The 22,190-nt window shown below is 52.4% G+C and overlaps 1 protein-coding gene across 30 annotated transcripts in view; it reads left to right on the forward strand.

The window, feature by feature from the left end:
* JADE2 (jade family PHD finger 2) overlaps positions 1 to 22,190 on the forward strand; it is a 152,618-nt gene that overhangs the window by 107,983 nt on the left and 22,445 nt on the right. For all 30 annotated transcript variants that reach the window (XM_065546745.1, XM_005557799.4, XM_045394236.2 and 27 more), the window contains 4 exons: positions 81 to 175; positions 13,773 to 13,930; positions 20,194 to 20,354; positions 21,094 to 21,305. In XM_065546745.1, the coding sequence (XP_065402817.1) occupies positions 81 to 175; positions 13,773 to 13,930; positions 20,194 to 20,354; positions 21,094 to 21,305 (626 nt within the window). The remainder of the gene's footprint in view (positions 1 to 80; positions 176 to 13,772; positions 13,931 to 20,193; positions 20,355 to 21,093; positions 21,306 to 22,190) is intronic.

Genomic DNA, 22,190 nt, shown 5'->3' on the forward strand with positions numbered 1-22,190 from the left:
AGAAGCTTCCTATTCTTGGGCATGAGTGGGTGGTGCTCCTGGCCCTCCAGGACCCCTAATGGACTGTTCTCTCTCTGCAGGTCATGCGACATCTACATCCGCATCAAGATGCTCCAAACTGCCCAGCAGCACCAAGTCGGGCTGGCCCCGACAGAACGAAAAGAAGCCCTCCGAGGTGGGTAGTGACGAGCTTCCCAGAGATCCGTGGGGAATGAGAGTGAGCTGCCCTGCGGAGACAGGGGCAGAGCACTCTTCGCAGAGGGCACGGGCAGTGCAGAGGAAGCCAGCGTGGCCGAGTGGAATGAAGGGGAGTAGGGGCCAGTTTCCCTCAGCCTTCCAGGTTGTTGTGAAGGTGTTCCAATTGATCTGAGCAAGGGGAGAAGCCTTTCAAGGATCTCAGACAGGGTAATGACACAGCCTGATGTTTTAGTGAAAGTTCTCCCTGGCTGCTGTGAGAGAAGGGAGAGTTGCAGTCATCCAGCAGGGAAACAGTGGTGGCTTAGAGTTGGGTGGTAGCAGTGGAATGAGAAGCAGTAGGGTTTGTGACATTTTGTAGGCTAAGCCAAGAGTGGTAAGGATTTGCTGGCGCATGGATAAGGGATGGGGTCCTCAGAGCCATCCAGTTAGTCATAGGTTCCTTGTACCCATTTCACAGGCATCTGCATTTGAAGCCTTCCTTACTTTGACCTGGGATGTTTGTTACAGCAGGTAGAGGTTTATGGCCTCTGGAACTGAGAAGAGCACTGGGGGTGGGTAGACTCCTGGACACCTGGACCCTCCTTCCTGAGGTTCCTGAAAACTCCCACCCTAGGGCCTTATTGCTCCTTCTTTTAGGTCTTCAGTGCTAATGCCACGAGGCATTCATTGCACTGACGACAGAAGAAGCCTTTGGCACAGATGGGGCTGCAGGGGCATGGAGAGATGGAGGGTCTTAATCCTGGTTCTTTTTTTTTTTTTTTTTTTTTTTTTTGGAGACTGAGGCTCGCTCTGTTCCCAGCCTGGAGTGCAGTGGTGCAATCTCAGCTCACTGCAACCTCAGCCTCCTGGGTTCAAATGCTTCTCCTGCCTCAGCCTCCCGAGTAGCTGGGATTACAGGTGCGCACACCACACCCTGCTAATTTTTGTATTTTTAGTAGAGACAGGGTTTCACCATGTTGGCCAGGCTGGTCTTGAGCTCCTGACCTCAGGTGATCTGCCTGCCTCGGCCTCCCAAAGTGTTGGGATCACAGGCCTGAGCCACTGCGCCCGGCTAATCCTGGCTCTTAAGTAGGACACTGTACTACAGCCAAGAAGTAGCCAGACACTGGGGCTGGATGCTCCTTTTTAATCATTAAAACTAGCCCAGAATTTCTCAGTCCTCTTGTAAATAAGGAAAGCGAGGATGCCAAGGCCATTTAGCCAAGACCTTAAATCCTTGGGGCTCACAGTGCCAAGGGCAGAAAGGCCCAGAGTTTGGTGGCAGGGCCCTCGGCATGGGTCGGGGAGGATGTCTTTGCTCCATGCTGGCCTCTCCTCTGTGCTCCCTCACCACAGGTGCAGTCCTGGCTCCACTGTCTTTAGCCAGCCCTTAGAGGGGGGCTTCTGCAGATCCTTGCATCTGAAAAAGGACTCCGCCTTGCCTCCTCCAGGAGCTGCCCTCCCCAAGGACTCTCCCCTGGGGAGGTGGGAGTGGGATTCTTTGAGACCTGATGCCCCATCCCCCAAGCCTGACCTCCATGGCCCCATGGTGGGTAGGGTATAGACAGTGTTTTCTCTGGGAATACCATTAGAGGAGGGGAATGCAGTGCTGGGGGTGAGGTGGAGGTGGGGTGGGACAATATTGAATCTCTGACTGCCCTCCTGGGGTAGCCCTGCTTGGTAGGGGGATGGGATGTACTTAAGTGCAGCCAAGGAAGCAAAAGGCAAGTGGGGCCTTGGGGAGCCTTGCTGGCTCTTGGTTGTTTGGGACCTTCCCCACCCCTGGTCTTTTTTTTTTTCCTTTTTTCTTTTGAGACAGGGTCTCCCTCTGTCACTCAGGATGGAGTGCAGTGGTGCAATCATGGCTCACTGCAGCCTCAAACTTTCAGGCTCAAATGATCCTCCCATCTCAGCTTCCTGAGTAGCTAGAACTACAGGTGCATACCACCATGCCCAGCTATTTTTTTTTTTTTTTTGGTCTTTTTTTTTTCAGTAGAGACAAGGTCTCACTATGTTGCTCAGGCTGGTCTCAAATTCCTGAGTTCAGGCAATCCTCCCGCCTTGGTCTCCCAAAGTGTCAGGATTACAGGGGTGAGCCACTGCGCCTAGCCTCACCCCAGTCTTGAGAACTACAGGGACTCCCCAGTTGCTGTGGTTGAAGTAGTAAAACAGTAGCTACCTTTATGTGCCTTCCTGGTCCTGGAAGGCAAGAATTGTCATTCCCATTTCAGACATGAGGAACCTGCCTTTCGAGAATCCCACCTATCTCCTGTTTACCATAGCTGTTCAAGTTGAAGTGGGATGGGGAAGTTTTGGGGAGCTCCTAGGGCTGGCTTATCTCTTTGACTCCACGGGGAGCTTAAGCCAGTCTTCTGCCCCTGCTCTGCTTCCTCCAATCTCCAGTGGGAGGAGGGGCCACCTCCCAGGCACAAGGCTGCCATCTGCACCCAGGATTGGGCCTGCCTGGGAGGAAACAGGTGTCAGCGGAGGCTGAGAAGAAAGAGCAATTTGCATGGGGCAGAAAATTCCCCTGCCTCTTGGGTTTTCCAGCCCAGAGCCTTTGTACCTTTCCACACCTAAAAATAGTCAAACCCATGGTACAAGTATCGATGCCCAACCCTGCTGGGGACTGGCTCCACATGGCCCTGGGTCCAAGCCCAGGAGCCTCCACAGGCTCTGAGGTCTGCCTAGGAGACACCTCCCCACCTCAAGTCCTGGGCTCTAGAAGGGCCAATGAGGTCCTCCCTGCCCAGAACCCTTGAACTGTTGCCGAGCACAAGCTTTTCCTCCTACAGTAGGCTGGAGAGCAGCCTGAGAGGTTTTCCTGGTCCCCTAAGTGACGAGGTTGAGCCGTGGCCGGCATAAATTCCATGTTATCTTGGGGCAGAGAGGAAACCATCAAGGAAAGCTTCCAAGTTATTTGGCTCATGAGAGGGCGGAGATGAAAGCGAGGATTTGGCGGCAGAGAATGTTTGCACTAAATCTCCTCACGGGCTGCTCTCTTCTCTTTCTGTGAATGGCTTGGGTGGGGCCTTTATGGTCTGCTGAGCCTGGGCTTTGGATACCCTGGTGAAGGGGGTCCCCATCTACTCAGTCCCCTAGAGTATGAAGCCTGTGGGGTGGCTGTCAGGCTGGTCACATGGTTTGCTTAGTGTGGCAGGAGTCCCCAGCGGGAACACTTATGGAGTGATGTGTGTGCTGTGGAAACCCCCTTCTTGGTGACTGCAGAGCCATGGACCCCATGGTTCACTTGTCTCCTCATCTCTAAATGTGGGCAGTGATGGGGTGGGGGTTTGAGGACCAGGAGTGCTTAGCGTAGCACAGGCAGTGGGCACAATGAATCTAACCTATGAAAGGGCTGGGGTTGGGTTTGGGTGAGATAGGCAGGGATGCCCTGTGATGACCTCTCAGGAGCTGCCCTTTCCCAGTGCACCCTAAGGGCACAAGTCAAGGGGCACTCTACACCAAGTGAGGTGCCTCAGGGCTGAAGAAAGTGCTTGACCAGGAGTCAGGACCCTGGACAGGGCTAAGGCCTGGAGGCCCAGCTTCCCATCTGGCCCTTGCCCAGTGGCTGGCCCCTCCCTCAGCCAGAGTGAAAGGGGAGTGAGTGCCGGCCTCTGAGCTGAGAGCTGAAGGCATGGGCCCCGGGATTCTTGGGAGGCTGGGCTAGGATTTTTGGTGGAAGTGCGCAAAGCCTGAAGTCTGCGCTGGGATCTCCTTAAAGCAGTAGAAGGAAAAGGTGGAGCTGCCCCTGAGAACTCAGCCTACTGCCTTCTGTTGCCTATGGCATCCCAGCAGAGCTGTCTATCCTTTGGCCCTGAAGTCCTGAGCTTGGCCTAGGGAGCTAGTATAATAATTTGCACAATGAGTTTCTGGACTTGCCTGGTTCGCTAAATGGTGTAGCCATTGTTAGTGTTGTTAGTGCTTAACCCTTTGTGGGACACATCTCAGAATCTGATGGAAGTCAGAGAGCAGAGACTATTGTTTTAATACCACCCCACCCCAGGTATTCTGACTTACATGGTCTGGAGGAGCACCCTAGGTACCTGTACTTTTTTTTTTTTTTTTTTGAGACAGAGTTTTGCTCTTGTTGTCCAGACTAGAGTGCAGTGTTGCGATCTCAGCTCACCGCAACCTCTGCCTCCTGGGTTCAAGCAATTCTCCTGCCTCAGCCTTCCCGAGTAGCTGGGATTATAGGCATGTGCCACCACATCCAGCTAATTTTTGTATTTTTTAGTAGAGATTGGGTTTCTCCATGTTGGTCAGGGTGGTCTTGAACTCCCAACCTCAGGTGATCTGCCTGCCTCGGCCTCCCAGAGTGCTGGGATTACAGGCGTGAGCCACCATGCCTGGCCCCCTTTTTTTTTTTTTGAGATGGAGTCTCACTTGGTTCCCCAGGCTGGAGTGCGTGGTGTGATCTCAGCTCACTGAAACCTCCACCTCCCACGTTGAAGAGATTCTCTTGCCTCAGCTTCCCGAGTAGCTGGGACTACAGGCATCTGCCACCATGCTGGGCTAATTTTTGTATTTTTAGTAGAGATGGGGTTTTGCCATGTTGGCCAGGCTGGTCTCAAACTCCTGACCTCAAGTGATCTGCCTGCCTCAGGAAGTGCTAGGATTACAGGCATCAGCCACTGCACCTGGCCAGTACCTGTACTCTTTTTTTTTTTTTTGAGATTGAGTCTCACTCTGTCACCCAGGTTGGAGTGCGGTGGTATGATCTCGGCTCACTGCAACCTCCACCTCCTGGGTTCAAGCAATTTCCCTGCCTCAGCCTCCCAAGGAGCTGGAATTACAGGTGCATGCTACCATGCCTGGCTAATTTTTGTATTTTTGTTAGAGACTGGGTTTCACCCTGTTGGTCAGGCTAGTCTTGAACTCCTGCCCTCGTGATCCGCCCACCTCGGCCTCCCAAAGTGTTGGGATTACAGGCATCAGCCACTGTGCCCCCTAGTACCTGTACTTTTTTAACAAGCACTCCTGTTGGGATCCAGGGTTAAGAACAACTGCCATAGGGAGTCCGAGGCGGGCAGATCACCATAGGTCAGGAGTTCAAGACCAGCCTGGCCAACATGGTGAAACCCTGTCTCTACAAAAAAATACAAAAACTTAGCTGATCATGGTGATGCACACCTGTAATCCCAGCTACTCAGAAGGCTAAGGCAGGAGGATCACTTGAGACCAGGAGGCGGAGGTTGCAGTGAGCCGAGATTGCACCACTGCACTCCAGCCTAGGCTACAAAGTGAGACTGTGTCTCAAAAACAAAAAAAAAGCAAAACAAACAAAAGACAACTGCCATAGACTTTTCCCTTCCCTTTGCCTAAGACAGGAGTTCCTGGCTTGGTTGTTCCCTGGAAGCTTCTTTGAGTATTTTTGAGGGGGTAGGGAGTGGAAGCTATGGCTAGGTTGAAGGAGAGGGAGGGAGGCTCTCCAGCCTGGTTCAAAGATCTAAGCAACGTCAGGGAGTGTGGGTGGGGGCAGTCCACCACTCCATCAACTTCACAGAGGGGATGGGGGATTAACAAATTTCTGCCCCGCCCCGGACTTGCCAGAGGTGTGAAGGACAGTTCTGGGAGAGACCTGGAGGCCAGCCGCATGTTTTGGGGGGCTACTGTTTGAGGTGGTGTCCTCCTCTGACCTGGGCAGAGACACAGGCGGAAGGGCAGGGCAAGCGGTGGGGGTTTCCCCAGGCAGGCTGTCTTGAGGTAGAAAGCTGCATTTTCAGGAAGTCAGAGTCCCCAGAAGTCAGCCAGTGGGCAGAGGCCTGGGTCTCTGGACTGGGAGCTGCTGATGCTGATCAAAATCAGCAAGTGCTCAAGAGTACCTAGTGGGCCTAGCTCAGTGCTGGGGACAGAAAGCACAGGCCCTGTCCCTGGGGAACTTGTCCTCTGTCAGCAGGATGCAGGTGCTACACAGGAAGGGGTCTGTTATGGGAGGTGCAGCCTGGCTTTGCCAAAACGCCCAGGCTTTGCCACAGGACATCTGTGACCCCAGGCAAGTGAGCCTCAGAGACCTTATCGTAGAGTTCTGCCTTGGGCCCTCCCAGGGAGTTGATGATCTGTAGATGTGACTCCTTCTGCGGCTCATGGAGCCATGGGGGGTGAAGGGAGCCCCAGAGGTGAGTGGGGCAGGAGGTGGGGAGTGTCGGGTAAAGCAGGCCACCCTGAGCTGGAAGCCTGGATGGTGGGAGTGGGGATTCAGCTGTTAGCTCCTCTATAGGCTCTGGTGACAAATTACTACGTCCCTAGTTGCGTGTACCATTGAGGCCCTTCACCAATGCCTAGTGCCTAGTCCCTGGGGAAGGGGCCCGGGAGAAGCCTCTGCTACCAGCAAGGGGGTGTCCCCCAGACCCATTATCTCAACTTGAAAGTCCCTCTATAAGGAATGCCACCCCCACTCCCCAAGAAAACACTGTGAGTGGAGATGCAGCTTCTCAGCTTAACCCTTGCTTTTAAAAATGGAATCCTTCTCCTACCCTGCGTGAAGGGTAAAGACAAGGGTAGCCAGACTGCGTTGGGGTTCCAAACCACAGGGTAAATAAGATGCCTTCCTGAGGAGCCGGAGGTGTTATCCAGATGTTTGAAATGCCGTTCTATAGTAAAACAATGAAGGTGTATGGTACAGGAAAATGCAAAATGCCCATAATTTGATAGATAAAACAGGAGAATCCAAAAAAAGGTTTTGTGCTTGCCCTTGTGGTTTTGAGCCAAGTTTCCAGCCCACCAGCAGTTCCTTTGCTACCTTGTGAGGCAGGCGGGTTGGGGCGAGCCCTTCCGCTAGGCTAAGCGCCTGCTTTCTGAGACTCACACTGCCTTCCTCCGGGGTGGGGGGCAGGATCCACTTCTATAGTTGGAAACATCGCTGCTCCCGCCAGCTGGAAGGGCCTCCTGGCCTCTGGGACTTGTCTTGCAAAAGAAATGTGTGTAATAAATTCTCTTTAAGAGCAGGAAGTGCTGCTATCCTCATGAAAATAAAAGAAAGAGATGTTGAGTGGGTTTTTTTTTTTTAAGTATCTTATGAACTTAGCCTAGTGGTAGCTTGAAACATGACTGGGCAGGGGGTAGCTATTCTTACAGCCCTTCTCTCATATTTATACTGAATTTAGCTGCATAAGTTTGCTCTTGGCTAAGACACTCTTTATCAGGTTCCGACCCAGAAGAGATGTTTTAAAAGAAGAGCTCTCCGTGTCTTGCAGGCAGTATTGCTGTGGTTAGACAGCGGGGACTTCACGCAAGTGGTTTCACCTTTCTGAATCTCAGTTTCCACATCTGTAAGACGGGTAATAGGAATTAGGGGCCACAATGTATGTAAAACTTTAACATAATACTTGACATGCCTTAACACGGCAATTACCTTTCTCTATTAGCTGTTGTTTCTAATGAGATGAGGTGCTCAGGAAACAATTGTGATGAGGTTGGCTCTTTAAGTACAGAACTTCAAACATTCCTTGAGGGGTGAGGAGGAAGCGACCACTTCTAACTCTAAGGCCACTTCTAGCTCTACGTTGGGACTTTTAGTGTAGACAGACATCCAGGAGAGATTGTCCTGGCCAAAGCCATTGTGATTGGCTTTGGGACAGTGACCAAGACCAGTTTCTCAGTTTCACCTGGAAGAATCCTGCCAGCCTCCTGCCTCTTCTCTCCCTGCTAAGACAGGGCAGGAAGTTTTATACTTTAGTCGTACTTCACACAAATCCTGGGATTCATTCATTCATTCACTGACTCTTTCCACAAGCATTTCGTTTTTGTTTTGTTTTTTGAGACAGGGTCTCACCCTGTCACCCAGGCTGGAGTGCAGTGGCATGATCTCGGCTCACTGCAACCTCTACCTCCTGGGCTCAGGCAGTCCTCTCGCTTGAGCCTCCCCAAGTAGTTGGGACTACAGGCAAGCCACCATAACTGGCTAATTTTTGTTCCACAAGCATTTTTGAGTACCTGCTGTGTGTCAAACACTGTGCCAAAAGCAGGCACAGTGATAAACAGGACACATGGAGTCCCTATCTTCTTGCAGCTTGACTATTAGGAGAGATGGACATTAAAAATATAGTTACACAAATAGGCCGGGCATGGTGGCTCACGCCTGTAATCCCAGCACTTTGGGAGGCTGAGGTGGGCAGATCACTTGAGGTCAGGAGTTTGATACCAGCCTGGCCAACATGGTGGTGAAAACCGTCTCTACTAAAAATATAAAAATTAGCTGGGCGTGGTGGCAGGTGCCTGTAATCCCAGCTACTCAGGAGGCTGAGGCAGGAGAATTGCTTGAACCTGGGAGGCAGAGGTTGCAGTGAGCCGAGATCGCACCACTGCACTCCAGCCTGAGTGACAGAACGAGACTCTGTCTCAAAAAATATATATATATGCACATATATATATATACACACACATATATATATATATAATTACACAAGTAATTATATTTTGTAGCGTGATAACTGCTGGAGCTTTTCTCTTCAGTAACTAAATTTCCTCTTGGTACCTCTTAGTTTGAAATACTCTGTGATACAGTAATTCCCCCCTTGAGAAAAGGAAGCAGAGAACCAAGGTCCCAGGATGAAATGTCCAAATCATAGCTACAAATCTTGAGATTGTATATTAAACCTTGTAGCCTGGTGTCTACTGGCCGTATGGTTAGTGCACAGGGAAAGTTGCCTTTTGTCATTATCTTTATTTGCTTTTGGAGGTCACTCACGCTCTGCCTTCTTGCAGAGTTCTTCCTGGGAAATATGTACAGAAAGCTAGACTTTTGAATGGTTGTGATCTGCAGTCTCAGAAAAAGACGTGAAGGCAAAACCATGTGACGTGTTTCTGGAGCAGTGTCCCTGCATCTGGGCAGAGCAGTCTTTGGCCCCCTCCAGGGCTACATTGGCACCCCTAGCACTGTTTGAAGAAGCTACAATTAACATCTCCCAAGCAGCTCAGCAGAACTTGGTTGCTAGGCAGCAGACCTTTAAAGACAATTTGTCAATTTCTGCCAAAAGAGAGAAAAGTAGTAAACATTCACATTCTAAGAAAATTGCTTGTTTTCCAGCTTCCAACTTTCTTGCCACAGCAAGGCTTCTCGTTCATCAGTGTCCATTTTATTCTTTATTTAGTTTTCATAAATCATTCAAAGGAGTTTTAGGAGAATGTTTAAGCCTTTTTCAGGCCTACCTCCTGGAAATTCAGCACAAAATGATGTTTAGGTTACAATTGGCTGCCATATTTGTGGGCAGTTTTTATATAAATGCACAGAGGCTCCTTTGGAAGGCATGGAGTACCCAGCTGTAGTCTTGGACAGCAACCAAAGAAGGAGGTGGCTGGCTCATGGAAGGATCTTGAGTCATTCAAGATTTCTCAGCACCTAGCATGTGCCAGGCCCTGCTTGCACTGCTGGGCTCCAGCCCTGCGGCTCAGCCAGACCTCACTGAGCTCCCCTTCTGGTGGGGAAGACATGGCAAAAAAAAAAAAAAAACAGGAGATTCTAATACAGGGGCTGTAGAACTTCAGACAAAGCCCACAACCCAGCCTAGGATTGGGGAAGGCTTCCTAGAGCAGATGTGGGCTGGACTGAGACCTTAAGGATGAAGTGTGCCAGCTTTACTCTGGCAAGGGAGTAGTGTCCCAGGCAGCGTTCTCCTGTGTGCAAAGGGTTAAAAGTGCTTGGGAGACTGCAAGTGCATCCATGTGGTCACAGGGCCTCATTGGCTCTGCAGTTCAGTCTGGGCACAGTGGGAGGACAGTGGAGAGCCACTGGAGGCCTCGGAACTTGCAAAGACCGCCATCGGATTTGCGTATTTCAACCCTTGGAGAAGTCACCTGATTTGGCTTCAGTTTAACTCAAGGGCATTAGGCAGTGAGCACATGGCCAAAAGGGGCAGGGACAGCTGGATGGCTCAGGAGTTGTGTTGGCCTGGGTTCATTTGCCACTTCCAGTGCGTAGACCTTGGGTGGGTGATTTAACTAACCCAGGTTTCTCAACTGTGAAATAGGGATGATGGTAGTACTTACCTCACAGAGTGGGTGGAGGGGCTAATAATAGATTAATTCAGGAACAGCCCTTACACTGTCACTCTGCACACAGTCTCTCCAAGTGTGGGCTGACACCATTATGACAGTGCTGCCCTCCCTGTGCGTCCATGATTCCCGCCTGCTAGAGCCCTTAGTGCCCAGTCTGCCACCCGCTCCCTGCGTGACCCAGGATGAAATGTGAAACTCTCTTGGAACGAGACTCTTTTGTCTTCCCTGAATCTCCCTAACTGTAGTGGGAAGGGACTCTGAAGTTGACCCTGGGAGCCCTTCCTGCTGTGAGTTCTCAGTGCCAGGCCTGGTTCTGGGTCTGGACCATGTCTTCCCAGCTGGTGTGGTGGGACACTCTGGTCTCACCCACTCCACCCTGGGCTGAATGCTTGTCCTTGAGCTTAAAGCCCAGCAGAACAAAGGCTGCCTGTTGCTCAGAGGCGCTTGTTCAGGTCCATGTGGTTGGGGATTTTGGCCACTGGGTTTATCCATGCGGTATCTCACCCTGTTCATGGGGATTCAGAAAGCACTGCCAGGAGCCCGTTAGGGGCCTCAGATTCATCAGATAATTCCCCCAGGGAGGCCCTCGTATTCAGTGCCAGGCACTGAGAATATAGCCGACAGCTGGATGAGGCATGACAGGGGAGATGACAAGAAACCAGCAACATGAGTCGACCAGGTACTTTTCAAGAGTGTAAGTGCTGGAAAGAAAATGGGGTGAGATGGAAAGTGGCTCAGTCAAGCAGTCGGCACTCCCTCAGTTGGTGATCAGGAAGGAATCCCCGAGGAGACGCCAGTTAAGTTACAGCCCAGGGCCGGGCGCAGTGGCTCATGCCTGTAATCCCAACACTTTAGAAGGCTGAGGCAGGTGGATCACTTGAGGTCAGGAGTTCAAGACCAGCCTGGCCAACATGGTGAAACCCCGTCTCTATTAAAAATACAAAAACTAAGCCAGGTGCGGGTGGCTCACACCTGTAATCCCAGTACTTTGGGAGGCCAAGGTGGGTGGATCACTTGAGGTCAGGAGTTCGAGACCAGCCTGGCCAACATGGTGAAACCCCGTATTAAAAATACAAAAATTAGCCATGCGAGGTGGCAGGTACCTGTAATCCCAGCTACTTGGGAGGCTGAGGCAGAAGAATCGTTTGAACCCAGGAGGCGGAGGTTGTAGTGAACCGAGATTGTACACCTGCACTCCAGCCTGGGCAACAGAGCAAGACTCTGTCTCAAAAAAAAAAAAAAAAGAAAAACAGTTATAGCCCAGGATGAGAGAAGAGCAAAAGGTTTCTAACCCACCTGTGCCTCTTTAGAGGGCACATAGTGACACTGGGCTATTGTAGGGTTGATTTCTAGGGCAGAATGATGCACTGTCCCAAGTGGGTGGTTCTCCATGGCTTCAGAGCATCAGGGCTTGGGATGATGCAGCACTTGGCTTGCTTGGGTGGGGAGAACTTTGAGGCAGTTATGAATCACTTTGGGGTCAGTTCTTCCTTGCCAGGTCCTGTGCTGGGGCCCATAGGGAAATAACCCAGCCCCAGCCCTGCTGAGCTCGGCAGTCTCCAGAGGCCTTCGGTGGCATGGGCCCCTACTGAAGGGCCCCCTAAAAGCACCCAGTGCCTGAGTGTGCCCTCTTGCATTAGCTTTCTTACTACTTGCTAATAAGATATGCAAATTACCAGGGCTGTGAAATCTTAGCCACATTCCATCTTCTGTTTAATTAGCATTTAATTGTAATCTGGTTTTAATTTTTTCACACTGGCATCCTAATTAAATGTTAGGGTGTTAGTCCTAACAATTAAATTATATTGGCAAGTAAAGTCTTCAAGAAACTTGACCTTTTTCAAGCCAGGGCCGTCTCCAGCTAGATGCAGACGTTAATTAGATTCTGCAAGATGCTGCTTCCAGGCCCCTCAGTCCACCCATTTCACTGTTCTCCTTGTGGTTGTGGACCTAGTTACAAATGAGGCGCACATAGCAGGCAGAGGTTACCGCTGAATCTGTCTGTCATGAGCCTACGGAAGGCTGAGTGAACTGACTTAGCCCCGGGCACAGCAGTGGATGCTGACTTTTCCAGGGATGAATGTGGGGTGGAAGTTTGGTCTGAGGCCTGGAGTACTCCTTGAAGTGGTGTCTCTTGTCTCAGTGATGTGAGTTCTTTAACTTGTGATTCTCAAGTGACAGTGATCACTGGGAAAGTTGGTACCTGAGCAAGTCACATGGTGTCTAGAGGTGCCACCACATTCCACAATAGCGCTTTGTTGGGGGATCACAGCGGGATCAGGTGACTGGGGCAGGAGGCGTTGCCAGTGCCAGCTGGGGCAGAGTTTAGAGCTTGTTCTGAGGTGGAATTGGGGTTGGAGGTGGGAGCAACAGACTAAACTCTGGGAAGAGCAGTTTGCCCCAAGTGAGCATGTGCTCGGGGTGTGACCACTCGTGGCTTTGCTCTGAGGAGTTTGGGCTTGATTAAGAAGGAAGACAACACTGTCCTTCCTGCCTTCCTACCCGGCCCCCGACACACAAAGCCCCTGTCGAGTTAGGAGAGTGTCCTTGTTCTTGAGGGACTTTGGAAGTCCCAGCTCATGTGAAGCCGCTATCTAGGCTGCCCTAAGCCCCGGCCATCCCCCGGCTGTTTGCATAAGGTTTGCAGAAGGCCTTTCCTGGGGTTGGCGCCCTGTGGTGTTTTACACCTCCACTTGTGTCTGTGGGTGCAGAAAGATAACATGATTGTGAACCTCCAGTGGAAATGTCTTGAACAGTCACATAATGGCAGTATTTTTTATTTTATTTTATTTATTTATTTTGTTTTTATTTTTTGAGAAAGGGACTCACTGTCACGCAGGCTGGAGTGCAGTGGTGCAATGATGGCTCACTGCAGGCTTAACCTCCTGGGCTCAAGCAGTCCTTCCATCTCAACCTCCAGAGTAGCGGGGACCCCAGGCCTGTGCCACCGCACCCAGCTACTTTTTAAATTTTTTATAAATATGAGGTTTCACCATGTTGCCCAGACTTGTCTCAAAATCCTGGGTTCAAGCAGCCCTCCCTCCTCAGCCTCCCACAGTGCTGGGATTACAGGTGTGAGCCACATTGCCTGGCCCTTTTTTTAAAAAAAATTCTTTAATTTTTAAATGTTTTGTAGAGGCAGGATCTTCCTTTGTTGCCCAGGCTGTCTTGAACTCCTGGCCTCAAGCAATCCTCCCATCTCAGCCTCCCAAACTGTTGGGATTACAGGCATGAGCCACCACGCCTAGCCATCAGTATTGCTTTCACATTAGCCTTTCTGTCCTCTGAGGTTTTCCTCTTTTTATTTTGATTTTTGCCTTTCTCTGCCAGTCTTTCTCTTTCTCTCGTAGGTCCACTCCCATCTATCCCTCAAACTCTGTCCTTTCATAGGTCAGAGCAATGTGAATTCAGTTCATCACATTTATGGAACATCTACTGTGTGCAAAGCATGTGCAGGGATCAGAGCTGTGTTATTTATTGTGCTGATTGCTTTTATGTCATCTTATTTGTAAGTGCGCAGGCAGAATGCCCACTTGAGTTGCATGTATCTGCGTCTTCCTCTGGCCTGAGTCACTCTCTTCCCCTCTTGCCCCTCACAGGTTTTCCGGACAGACTTGATCACAGCCATGAAGATCCCGGACTCATACCAGCTCAGCCCGGATGACTACTACATCCTGGCAGACCCATGGCGACAGGAGTGGGAGAAAGGTGTGCAGGTGCCCGCCGGGGCAGAGGCCATCCCGGAGCCCGTGGTGAGGTGAGCCAGGCAGCCCAGGCTAGGGGGCCGTTGGAACAGGGGAGGAAGGGAAGGCTGCTTTCCAGGTAGGTGACCTACCAGTCCTGGAATTCCTTTCTAGTCCGTCTCTATTCTGTATTCCATTCCCTTGTCCAACAAACCATTGAAATGTTCCAGAAATACTGGCAGTTTACCTGAGAGGCTAGGGGGTTGGGCTCGGGCTTGGCTGTAGAGCCAGAATGCTTGCGTTCATGTTGCCACTCATATTCAGTGTGGCCTTAGACCATAAATGTAATCTCTCTGGGCCTCAGTTTCCTTATCCATGAAATTGGAATGCTAACAATAACTAACCTACTCATGCAGTTGTAATGTTGAGATAATGGAATGAAATGACGCATGGAAGGCACTTGGCACCAGGCCTGGCACACAGCAAGCACTTCGTAATGTCAATCCAAACTGGGCCCCAAAGCGGTTCTTTTTTCTTTCTTCTTTAGAGACAGGGTCTTACTCGGTCCCCCAGGCTGGAGTGCAGTGGTACAATCTTGGCCCACTGCAGCCTTGACCTCCCAGGTTCAAGCAATCCTCCCACCTCAGCCTCCCAAGTAGCTAGGACTACAAGCTCAGGCCACCACGCCCAGCTAATTATCATGTTTTGTGTAGAGATGGGGATTTGCCATGTTGCCCAGGCTAGTCTTGAACTCCTGGGCTCAAGTGATCTGTCCACCACCTTGGCCGGCCTCCCAAAGTGCTGGGACTGCAGGCAGCTGTAAGTCACCGGGTCTGGCCTTTTTTTTGAGACAAGTTCTCACTCTGTTACCCAGGCTGGAGTGCAGTGGTGCAATCTCAGCTCACTGCAGCCTCGACCTCCCAGCCTCAAGTGATCTTCCCACCATAGGCACATGCCACCACACGTGGCTAATTTTTTTGATTGCTGGTAGAGACAGGGTCTTGCTCTGTTGCTCAGGCTGGTCTCTAACTCCTGGGCTCAAGCAACTCTCCTGCCTCAGCCTCCCAAAGTGCTGGGATTACAGGCATGGGCTACCATGCCCGGTGCCAAAGCAGTTCTGATCAGGGAAATCTCCAGACTTTTCACTAGTCTTTAAGAGAGAGATAAAGCATACTTTTTTTTTTTTTTTTTTTGAGACGGAGTCACTCTGTCGCCAGGCTGGAGTGCAGTGGTGCAATCTTGGCTCACTGCAACCTCTGACTCCCGGGTTCTTGAGATTCTCCTGCCTCAGCCTCCCGAGTAACTGGGATTACAGATGCGTGCCACCATGCCCAGCTAATTTTTTGTATTTTTCGTAGAGATGGGGTTTCACCATGTTAGCCAGGACGGTCTTAATCTCCTTACCTCGTGATCCACCCACCTCGGCCTCCTAAAGTGCTGGGATTACAGGCGTGAGCCACCGCCCCTGGCCTTAAGCCATGCTTTTGACTTCTTTTTTTTTTTTTTTTTTTTTTTTTTTTTTTTTGAGACGGAGTCTTGCTCTGTAGCCCGGGCTGGAGTGCAGTGGCCGGATCTCAGCTCACTGCAAGCTCCGCCTCCCGGGTTTACGCCATTCTCCTGCCTCAGCCTCCGGAGTAGCTGGGACTACAGGCGCCCGCCACCTCGCCCGGCTAGTTTTTTTGTATTTTTAGTAGAGACGGGGTTTCACGGTGTTAGCCAGGATGGTCTCGATCTCCTGACCTCGTGATCCGCCCGTCTCGGCCTCCCAAAGTGCTGGGATTACAGGCTTGAGCCACCGCGCCCGGCCGCTTTTGACTTCTTGAACCTTTTAAGGGAGTTCTTAGTGGGGGAGTCAAGTGCCTGGCGTACAGCAGATGGTCAGGAAGCCATTGCTATTACAGGCCTCTGGGTAGGTTCCCCTGCCAGGGCTGGTTCAGAGATGAGTCCTCTGGGCTTTATACCCTTCTGGTCTCATGAGATGGAGAGACTTCTGGCCGCTCTTGTCAGGAGGTAGCCACGTGGCCCTGGGTCTTGCCTCCAGCTACGGAGTTCAGCCAAGTGCTTCTTTTTTTTTTTTTTTTTTGAGACGGAGTCTCGCTCTGTCGCCCAGGCTGGAGTGCAGTGGCCAGATCTCAGCTCACTGCAAGCTCCGCCTCCCGGGTTCCCGCCATTCTCCTGCCTCAGCCTCCCGAGTAGCTGGGACCACAGGCGCCGCCACCTCGCCTGGCTAATTTTTTGTGTTTTTAGTAGAGACGGGGTTTCGCCGTGTTAGCCAGGATGGTCTCGATCTCCTGACCTTGTGATCCGCCCGTCTCGGCCTCCCAAAGTGCTGGGATTACAGGCTTGAGCCACTGCGCCCGGCCGCCAAGTGCTTCTTTATGCAACCTGGGAAACCCTCCAAGTCATGTCTCAGGGCAGAGGGGTCTTGTGTCTTGGCCTCCCCCACCCACCAGTCTGCCTGGTCTGGGCAGCTTGGGTTTTTGGCTGTCTACTCCTGGCCTTGGCAACCTTGTGGCTCTTGCTCGGTCCCATGTAGACCATGCATGGGGCAAAGATCACAGCTGTTACCTCCCTTGACGTTGGCACCCTCGTTTCCTGGCAGCTGCAGCTATGATTGGATCACGGGCACAGCAGACTCGAAGCACCAGTAGGGTGCTCTGTGGGGATTGGAAGGGGAGGGGGCAGGCAATCCTGTTCCAGTGACTCCTGATGGCTGAGTGTTTATTAACACTTGTCTGGGGCCTTCTGAGAATCAGGGGTGCCCCAGGCCTCTCCAGAAGTGAGAATATGTATGCCAGGTCACTGCCACAAGTACCAGTGCCCAGGGTGATGGGGGACGGGCAGGCCACCAGGTGGGCAGAGCGAGGTCAGTCTTGATTAGGCTTGGCCCAGCAGTCTGTCCTCTCTACTTGATGTCAGTGTCAGTTGGTTCCGGAAACATCTCCTGGCCTGGGTAATTAATTGCAGATGCTTCCATACCAGTAGCTTGGCTTCAGTCTGCCTGTAGGGTGCTTTATCTGTTGACATCAAGAAGAGAGCACGTGTTCCAGCTGCTTTGGCTTTACTAGGTGCATTCCCAGCATAGGCATGGCTGTGCTAAGCTGATGTGAGCCAGGAGCTCCTGGCCTGTCCGTGTTCTTTGGAGAGGACGGACTGGGGGTGGGGAGGTGCTCTCTTAGATTCATCTCCACGCCTCTTCTGCCGCTGTCTGCCTCTAGCCACTCCATCCTCCTGGCACCTCCCACTGCGCAGCCCTCATCTGGAAGGCTGCCTGGTAGCCGCCAGGGTCAGAATTGTTAGAGAAACCCTGTTCTTGAGGACTGGCTGTGCTGAGCCTGTGTTCATCTTTTCATTTAACAATCATATTAGCTTTACAAACTACATGTAACTGTCCCCATTTTATAGATGAGGAAGTTGGGAAATTCTGGGGAATTCCCTGCAGGGCCACCAGGCCTAGTGGGCTGGGCCAGGAAATCAGAGGCCCCGGGAACAAGCCCTGGGCTGCCCCTGTGAGGCCCAGAGACAGAGTGCTGTGCCCCCGTCATCCCTGCAGGCTGTTTCTGGCTGCCCTTCCCCAGCTGCCACCCCAGGCCCCCTCTGTCCCTTCCTCCCTGGCCTTTGGGTGGGTCTGCCCACCTCATGGTCTGAAATCTGTCTGAACAATGAGCACTTGTCTCGCCCTTCTCCAGACTGAATTGAGTGAGGGCCTGTCCTGCCCCTCACTGCGGCCAGAAGTCTCAGCCAGGGCAGAACCGACCTCTGGTGTGTATCTGGTCTTCTGGGGTAAAGACCCCCTCCCCTCCCATAGATCCCAGCCAGCTGCTGCCCTCCTCTCAGCTGACCTCCATCCTCCTGGCTACAGCTGAGGGTGAGGGCTTGGCCTAGGGTCAGGTCAGTCCACGCCTGGTAGGAGAACTTCCTTCAGAGCCAGAGCCAGAAGGGGGCAAACAGATGAAGAGGAGAGACCCAGGAAGCACAGCAGATACCTTGTGGTGTGAGTCCCTTCACCCTGACTCTACAGAAGCAGCACAGTGATCCTGATCCCAAGAGGCTTGGCCAGGTGGCCGCTGACCAGGCAAGCAGATGTGGGTAGTTATGCCAGGAAGTGGTGGGCATCCGGACACCCCCACTCAGCATGTGCTTAGGGCACAATCAAAGCCGTTCACAACCAAATTACAGGCTGCATTTTTAAAAGAATGTGTTTATTCAAGTAACAGTTTCACGGGGAAAGGCAGAATTGTGTTGGACCGAGGGTATTAGTATCGCTTCCATATGGAATCACCTGTTAGTGTGGGGTGCGGCCATACCATGATCATGACCTAGGACCTGCCTTCATTTGGGCCTCTTGTGTGGGCAAAGGTGGTGCCAAGCCCCTTCCCCTTCTCCATGCCCCTTCGACCTTACATAGACCTTCCTCCTGGCTTGGAGGCCATTCTCTCTCCTGGCCTGGGCCCCTGCCTCCCCGTCTCCTTCATCCTTCCTGCCCTTTTTGCTGACACTGGGTGTGGTGGTGGGGAAGCCCAGGAGCCCTTGCCACAGCTCTGCCATGTCTCTGTGCCATCTAAAGCCCTGCCCCTCCCTCCCTGTCAGCGCTGAGTCACAGCTTCTGGCAGCCTTGCCCCCGACCCCAGGATGCCTCTCAAGTAAGGGGCCTCTCCACCCTGGCAGAGCTGGCCAGATGGAGGCCAGGCTCCGAAGCAATAACCATGGCAACCAGTGGGGATGGGAAGAGCTGGCTTTTTGAACTGGCATCAGGAACTGAGGGGCAGCACACAGCTGAGCCAAGAGGAAACCGTGCCCTCCTGAGGCAAAATGCCCCCTATATTTCATTTCAGGAGAGCGGTAACATCCCAAGGTCTCAACACACACATACACACACAAACACACCACACATCACACAACACACACACATCACACAGCACACACACACACGCACACAGTAGTTACTGTGTGCCAGACACTTTCCTAAGAGCTTTGCAAACATTAATCCATTAATCCTCTCACCAACCACATAAGGTAGATATTATTACTATTATTATTTTTGAGACAGAGCTTCGCTCTTGTTGCTCGGGCTGGAGTGCAGTGGCGCGATCTCTGCTAACCATAGCCTCCACCTCCCAGGTTCAAGCGATTCTTCTGCCTCAGCCTTCTAAGTAGCTGGAATTACAGGCATACGCCACCACGCCTGGGTAATTTTGTAGTTTTAGTAGAGATGGGGTTTCTCCATGCTGATCAGGCTGGTCTCGAACTCCGACCTCAGGTGATCCACCTGCTTTGGCCTCCCAAAGTGCTGGGATTACAGGCGTGAGCCACCGTGCCCAGCCTGGTACTATTATTATTGACCCATTTTGGGGGATGGGAACACTGGGGCCCAGAGAAGTTGAGTGACTCCCAGAGTCACACAGTAAGTGGTGAAGCTGGGCTTTGAGTCCACACCCTGCGGCCAGGCCTTTCCAAGCTGCCTCAGCAGCAGAGCTGTGGCTGCAAATGTGGGCTGAGCTGGGAAGGGATCCTGGGACTGCAGCAGGCAGGATTCTTTGTATCCAAGGGATTTGACTTCCATCTTGGTCATGGGGCCGGGTAACACCATGTAGCAGGACACTCACTGCTCACATGACATTGTGTCTGGGAGAAGGGCAAGGTGGCATGTGGACCTTTTGTCTGGAAAGGGTCACCCTAGGCCACAGCCGTGTAACCAGGTAGGGCTCCTCCTTATCTCAGAGGAGAGCTGGCCTCAGTTCTACTCAAGTCAGTGGGGTTTTCAGGCTGTTGGTAAAAAGGGGGCTTGGGCTTCTGGGAGTATGTAGACAACCCCTGCCTTGTCCGCAGCCTTGAGGGGTATGCTGAAGGACCTGGAGTCCAGCTGGCACTACCTCACTTGTTGCTGACACAGGCCATTGCCCATGACGGCACATAGGACACCTCCTACAGGCCCTAGCAGGGTTAGATCCAGACCACGGGGCTTTAGCTAAGGCCCAGCCACCCTGATGGGAGGAAGTGGATGAACCCTGGGCAGGTGGATGTTTATAGGGTGAGCAAGGCTGTGGATCAGCCCTGACTCCCATCCCTCACTGTGCCCTACTGCCCTTTGGGTCTTCTCTGTGCTGCCTGTTCATCCACTCAGTCTCTGAGTCACCCTTAGAGACTCATCTGAGTCTGCAGGGTGGGCAGATGGTGGAGGAAGAAATGAAGGAGGGGGTGGAAGGAGGTGGGCCCTGTGTAGCATCAAAGCACACTTGTCCATCAGCTCCTGAGCTGGACTGGTCAGCTCCCTGGAGCCCCTAGGGCAGCAGGCTGAGGGCCCCTCCCTTCATGACATTTTGTCTTGATTTTCTAGGATCCTCCCACCGCTGGAAGGCCCCCCTGTCCAGGCATCCCCAAGCAGCACCACGCTTGGTGAGGCCTCCCAGCCTGATTGGCCAGGGGGCAGCCGCTATGACCTGGACGAGATTGACGCCTACTGGCTGGAGCTGATCAACTCAGAGCTTAAGGAGATGGGTAGGTGACCACTGCATTAAGAATGGGATCAGGGCAGGGCAGGGAGGGTTTTCTCCCCATCCCGAGAGGGGCAGTGGCCCAGGCATGGATCTGGAGGGAGCGTCCATACTGCATTACTGAATGGTGACCTGACTGGTTAGTGTCTCTGTGCCTCCTGAAGTTTCTGCAGCTGTCAGGTGGGGGCAATAATAAGCACATCAGTTGCAGGGCTCTTGGGACTATTGTGGTAAGCACGGATGTTACATGAAGAGTAAGTGAGCATGCAGGGGAGTCTAGGATGGCAAATGGGGCCGGGGTCAGGATGGCAAATGGGGCTGGGGTCAGGAGGTGTGGGCCACCTGGCTGGAGCCCACTAATGTCCCAGGAAGGGCTGACTCTTCCCTATTCAGCCACACTCAGAGGTCTCCTCATACACACAGCACAAGCAGTGCCTTCTCCCATGGAGCTGGCCGCATCCCAGAGACACTTCCATGTTAATTGTACACACGTGTCCCTGTGGTCACAGGCAGGCTGTCTAAAGTCAGAACACCAGGACAGGTGAGGGGCCGTTGAGATGGGATGGTCCAGACCATTCAGTTTTCAGAGGATGGAGCTGCTTCTCCCAGGTCCCACAGTGGATGGACAGAAACCCTCCCAGACATCTGCCCTGAATTCCTGCAGCTCCAGGAGCCAAGTCCTCTTCGAAGCTCAAAGGAGGCTGGGCTCTTAACACCACCACGCCCTGCTGTCCTCCTCACAGAGAGGCCGGAGCTGGATGAGCTGACATTAGAGCGTGTGCTGGAGGAACTGGAGACCCTGTGCCACCAGAATATGGCCAGGGCCATCGAGACGCAGGAGGGGCTGGGCATCGAGTACGACGAGGATGTTGTCTGCGACGTGTGTCGCTCTCCCGAGGGCGAGGATGGCAACGAGATGGTCTTCTGTGACAAGTGCAACGTCTGTGTGCATCAGGTGGGCAGACCCGCCAGTCACCCTCACCCGTGCCATGTATACGCACACTGCCTGGCAGGGCCCCACTTGGCTTTCCAGAGGCACTGTGGGCAGAGGCCCTTAAGAAGGAGCAGGAAGGGAATGGCGAGGGTGCTTTGTGGTGCCATGTGCACCCAGGGCCCCTTGGCTTAGACCTGCCAGCCAGACTCAAGCCAAAGCCCGTTAGCTTTCTGCCCTCTCCCATCAGCCTCTCTCAGACCCTCTCCTCCTTGCACCCTGTCCCTTCCCCTCCTCTTCTGCTCCTCATGTCTTGAATTTACTAAAAGGCAGCCCACTGTGACCGAGAGCAAAGCTGCCAGATTTCAAATTGTGGCTCTGCCGTTCACAAACTATGTAACTTTAGGCAAGTTTTGTAACCTCTCGGGGCCTGTGTTTTCTCGATTATGCATAAATAAGAGTGGATTGTTACACAGATTAAATTGTTTACTGTGCGTCTTTGCTTAGAACAGTCTAGTAAAGGCTATACGTATTTGTCACCATTACTGGATTTATGCGCCAGTGCAGCCTGGCCAGGCTCCCCTTGGTTTGGGGCCCGAGGCTGTAGGTCTTGAGTATCTCTGGGCCTTGACTGCAGACCTGACTGGGACCTAGTGGACCCACTCTGGCCCTGATTTTGAGGCTGCCCGTATGCACCATCACTGGAATAGACCCCGGGGAGCTCAGAGGTAGGGACTTCGCCGGACTGGCAGGTAGGTGGGCAGTGCAAGTCTCATATAAACAAACACATCCCTTATACCCAGCAGCTCTTAGGCTCATGTGTCTCACCCAAGCCATAGAGGGGTGCAGCCCTCCTCATGGATCCCTGTGTAAGAAATATGAAGGCTCTGGGACTTGTTTCCAGGAAGT

This window comes from Macaca fascicularis, chromosome 6, assembly GCF_037993035.2.
Source record: "Macaca fascicularis isolate 582-1 chromosome 6, T2T-MFA8v1.1".
Taxonomy (NCBI): Eukaryota; Metazoa; Chordata; class Mammalia; order Primates; family Cercopithecidae; genus Macaca; species Macaca fascicularis.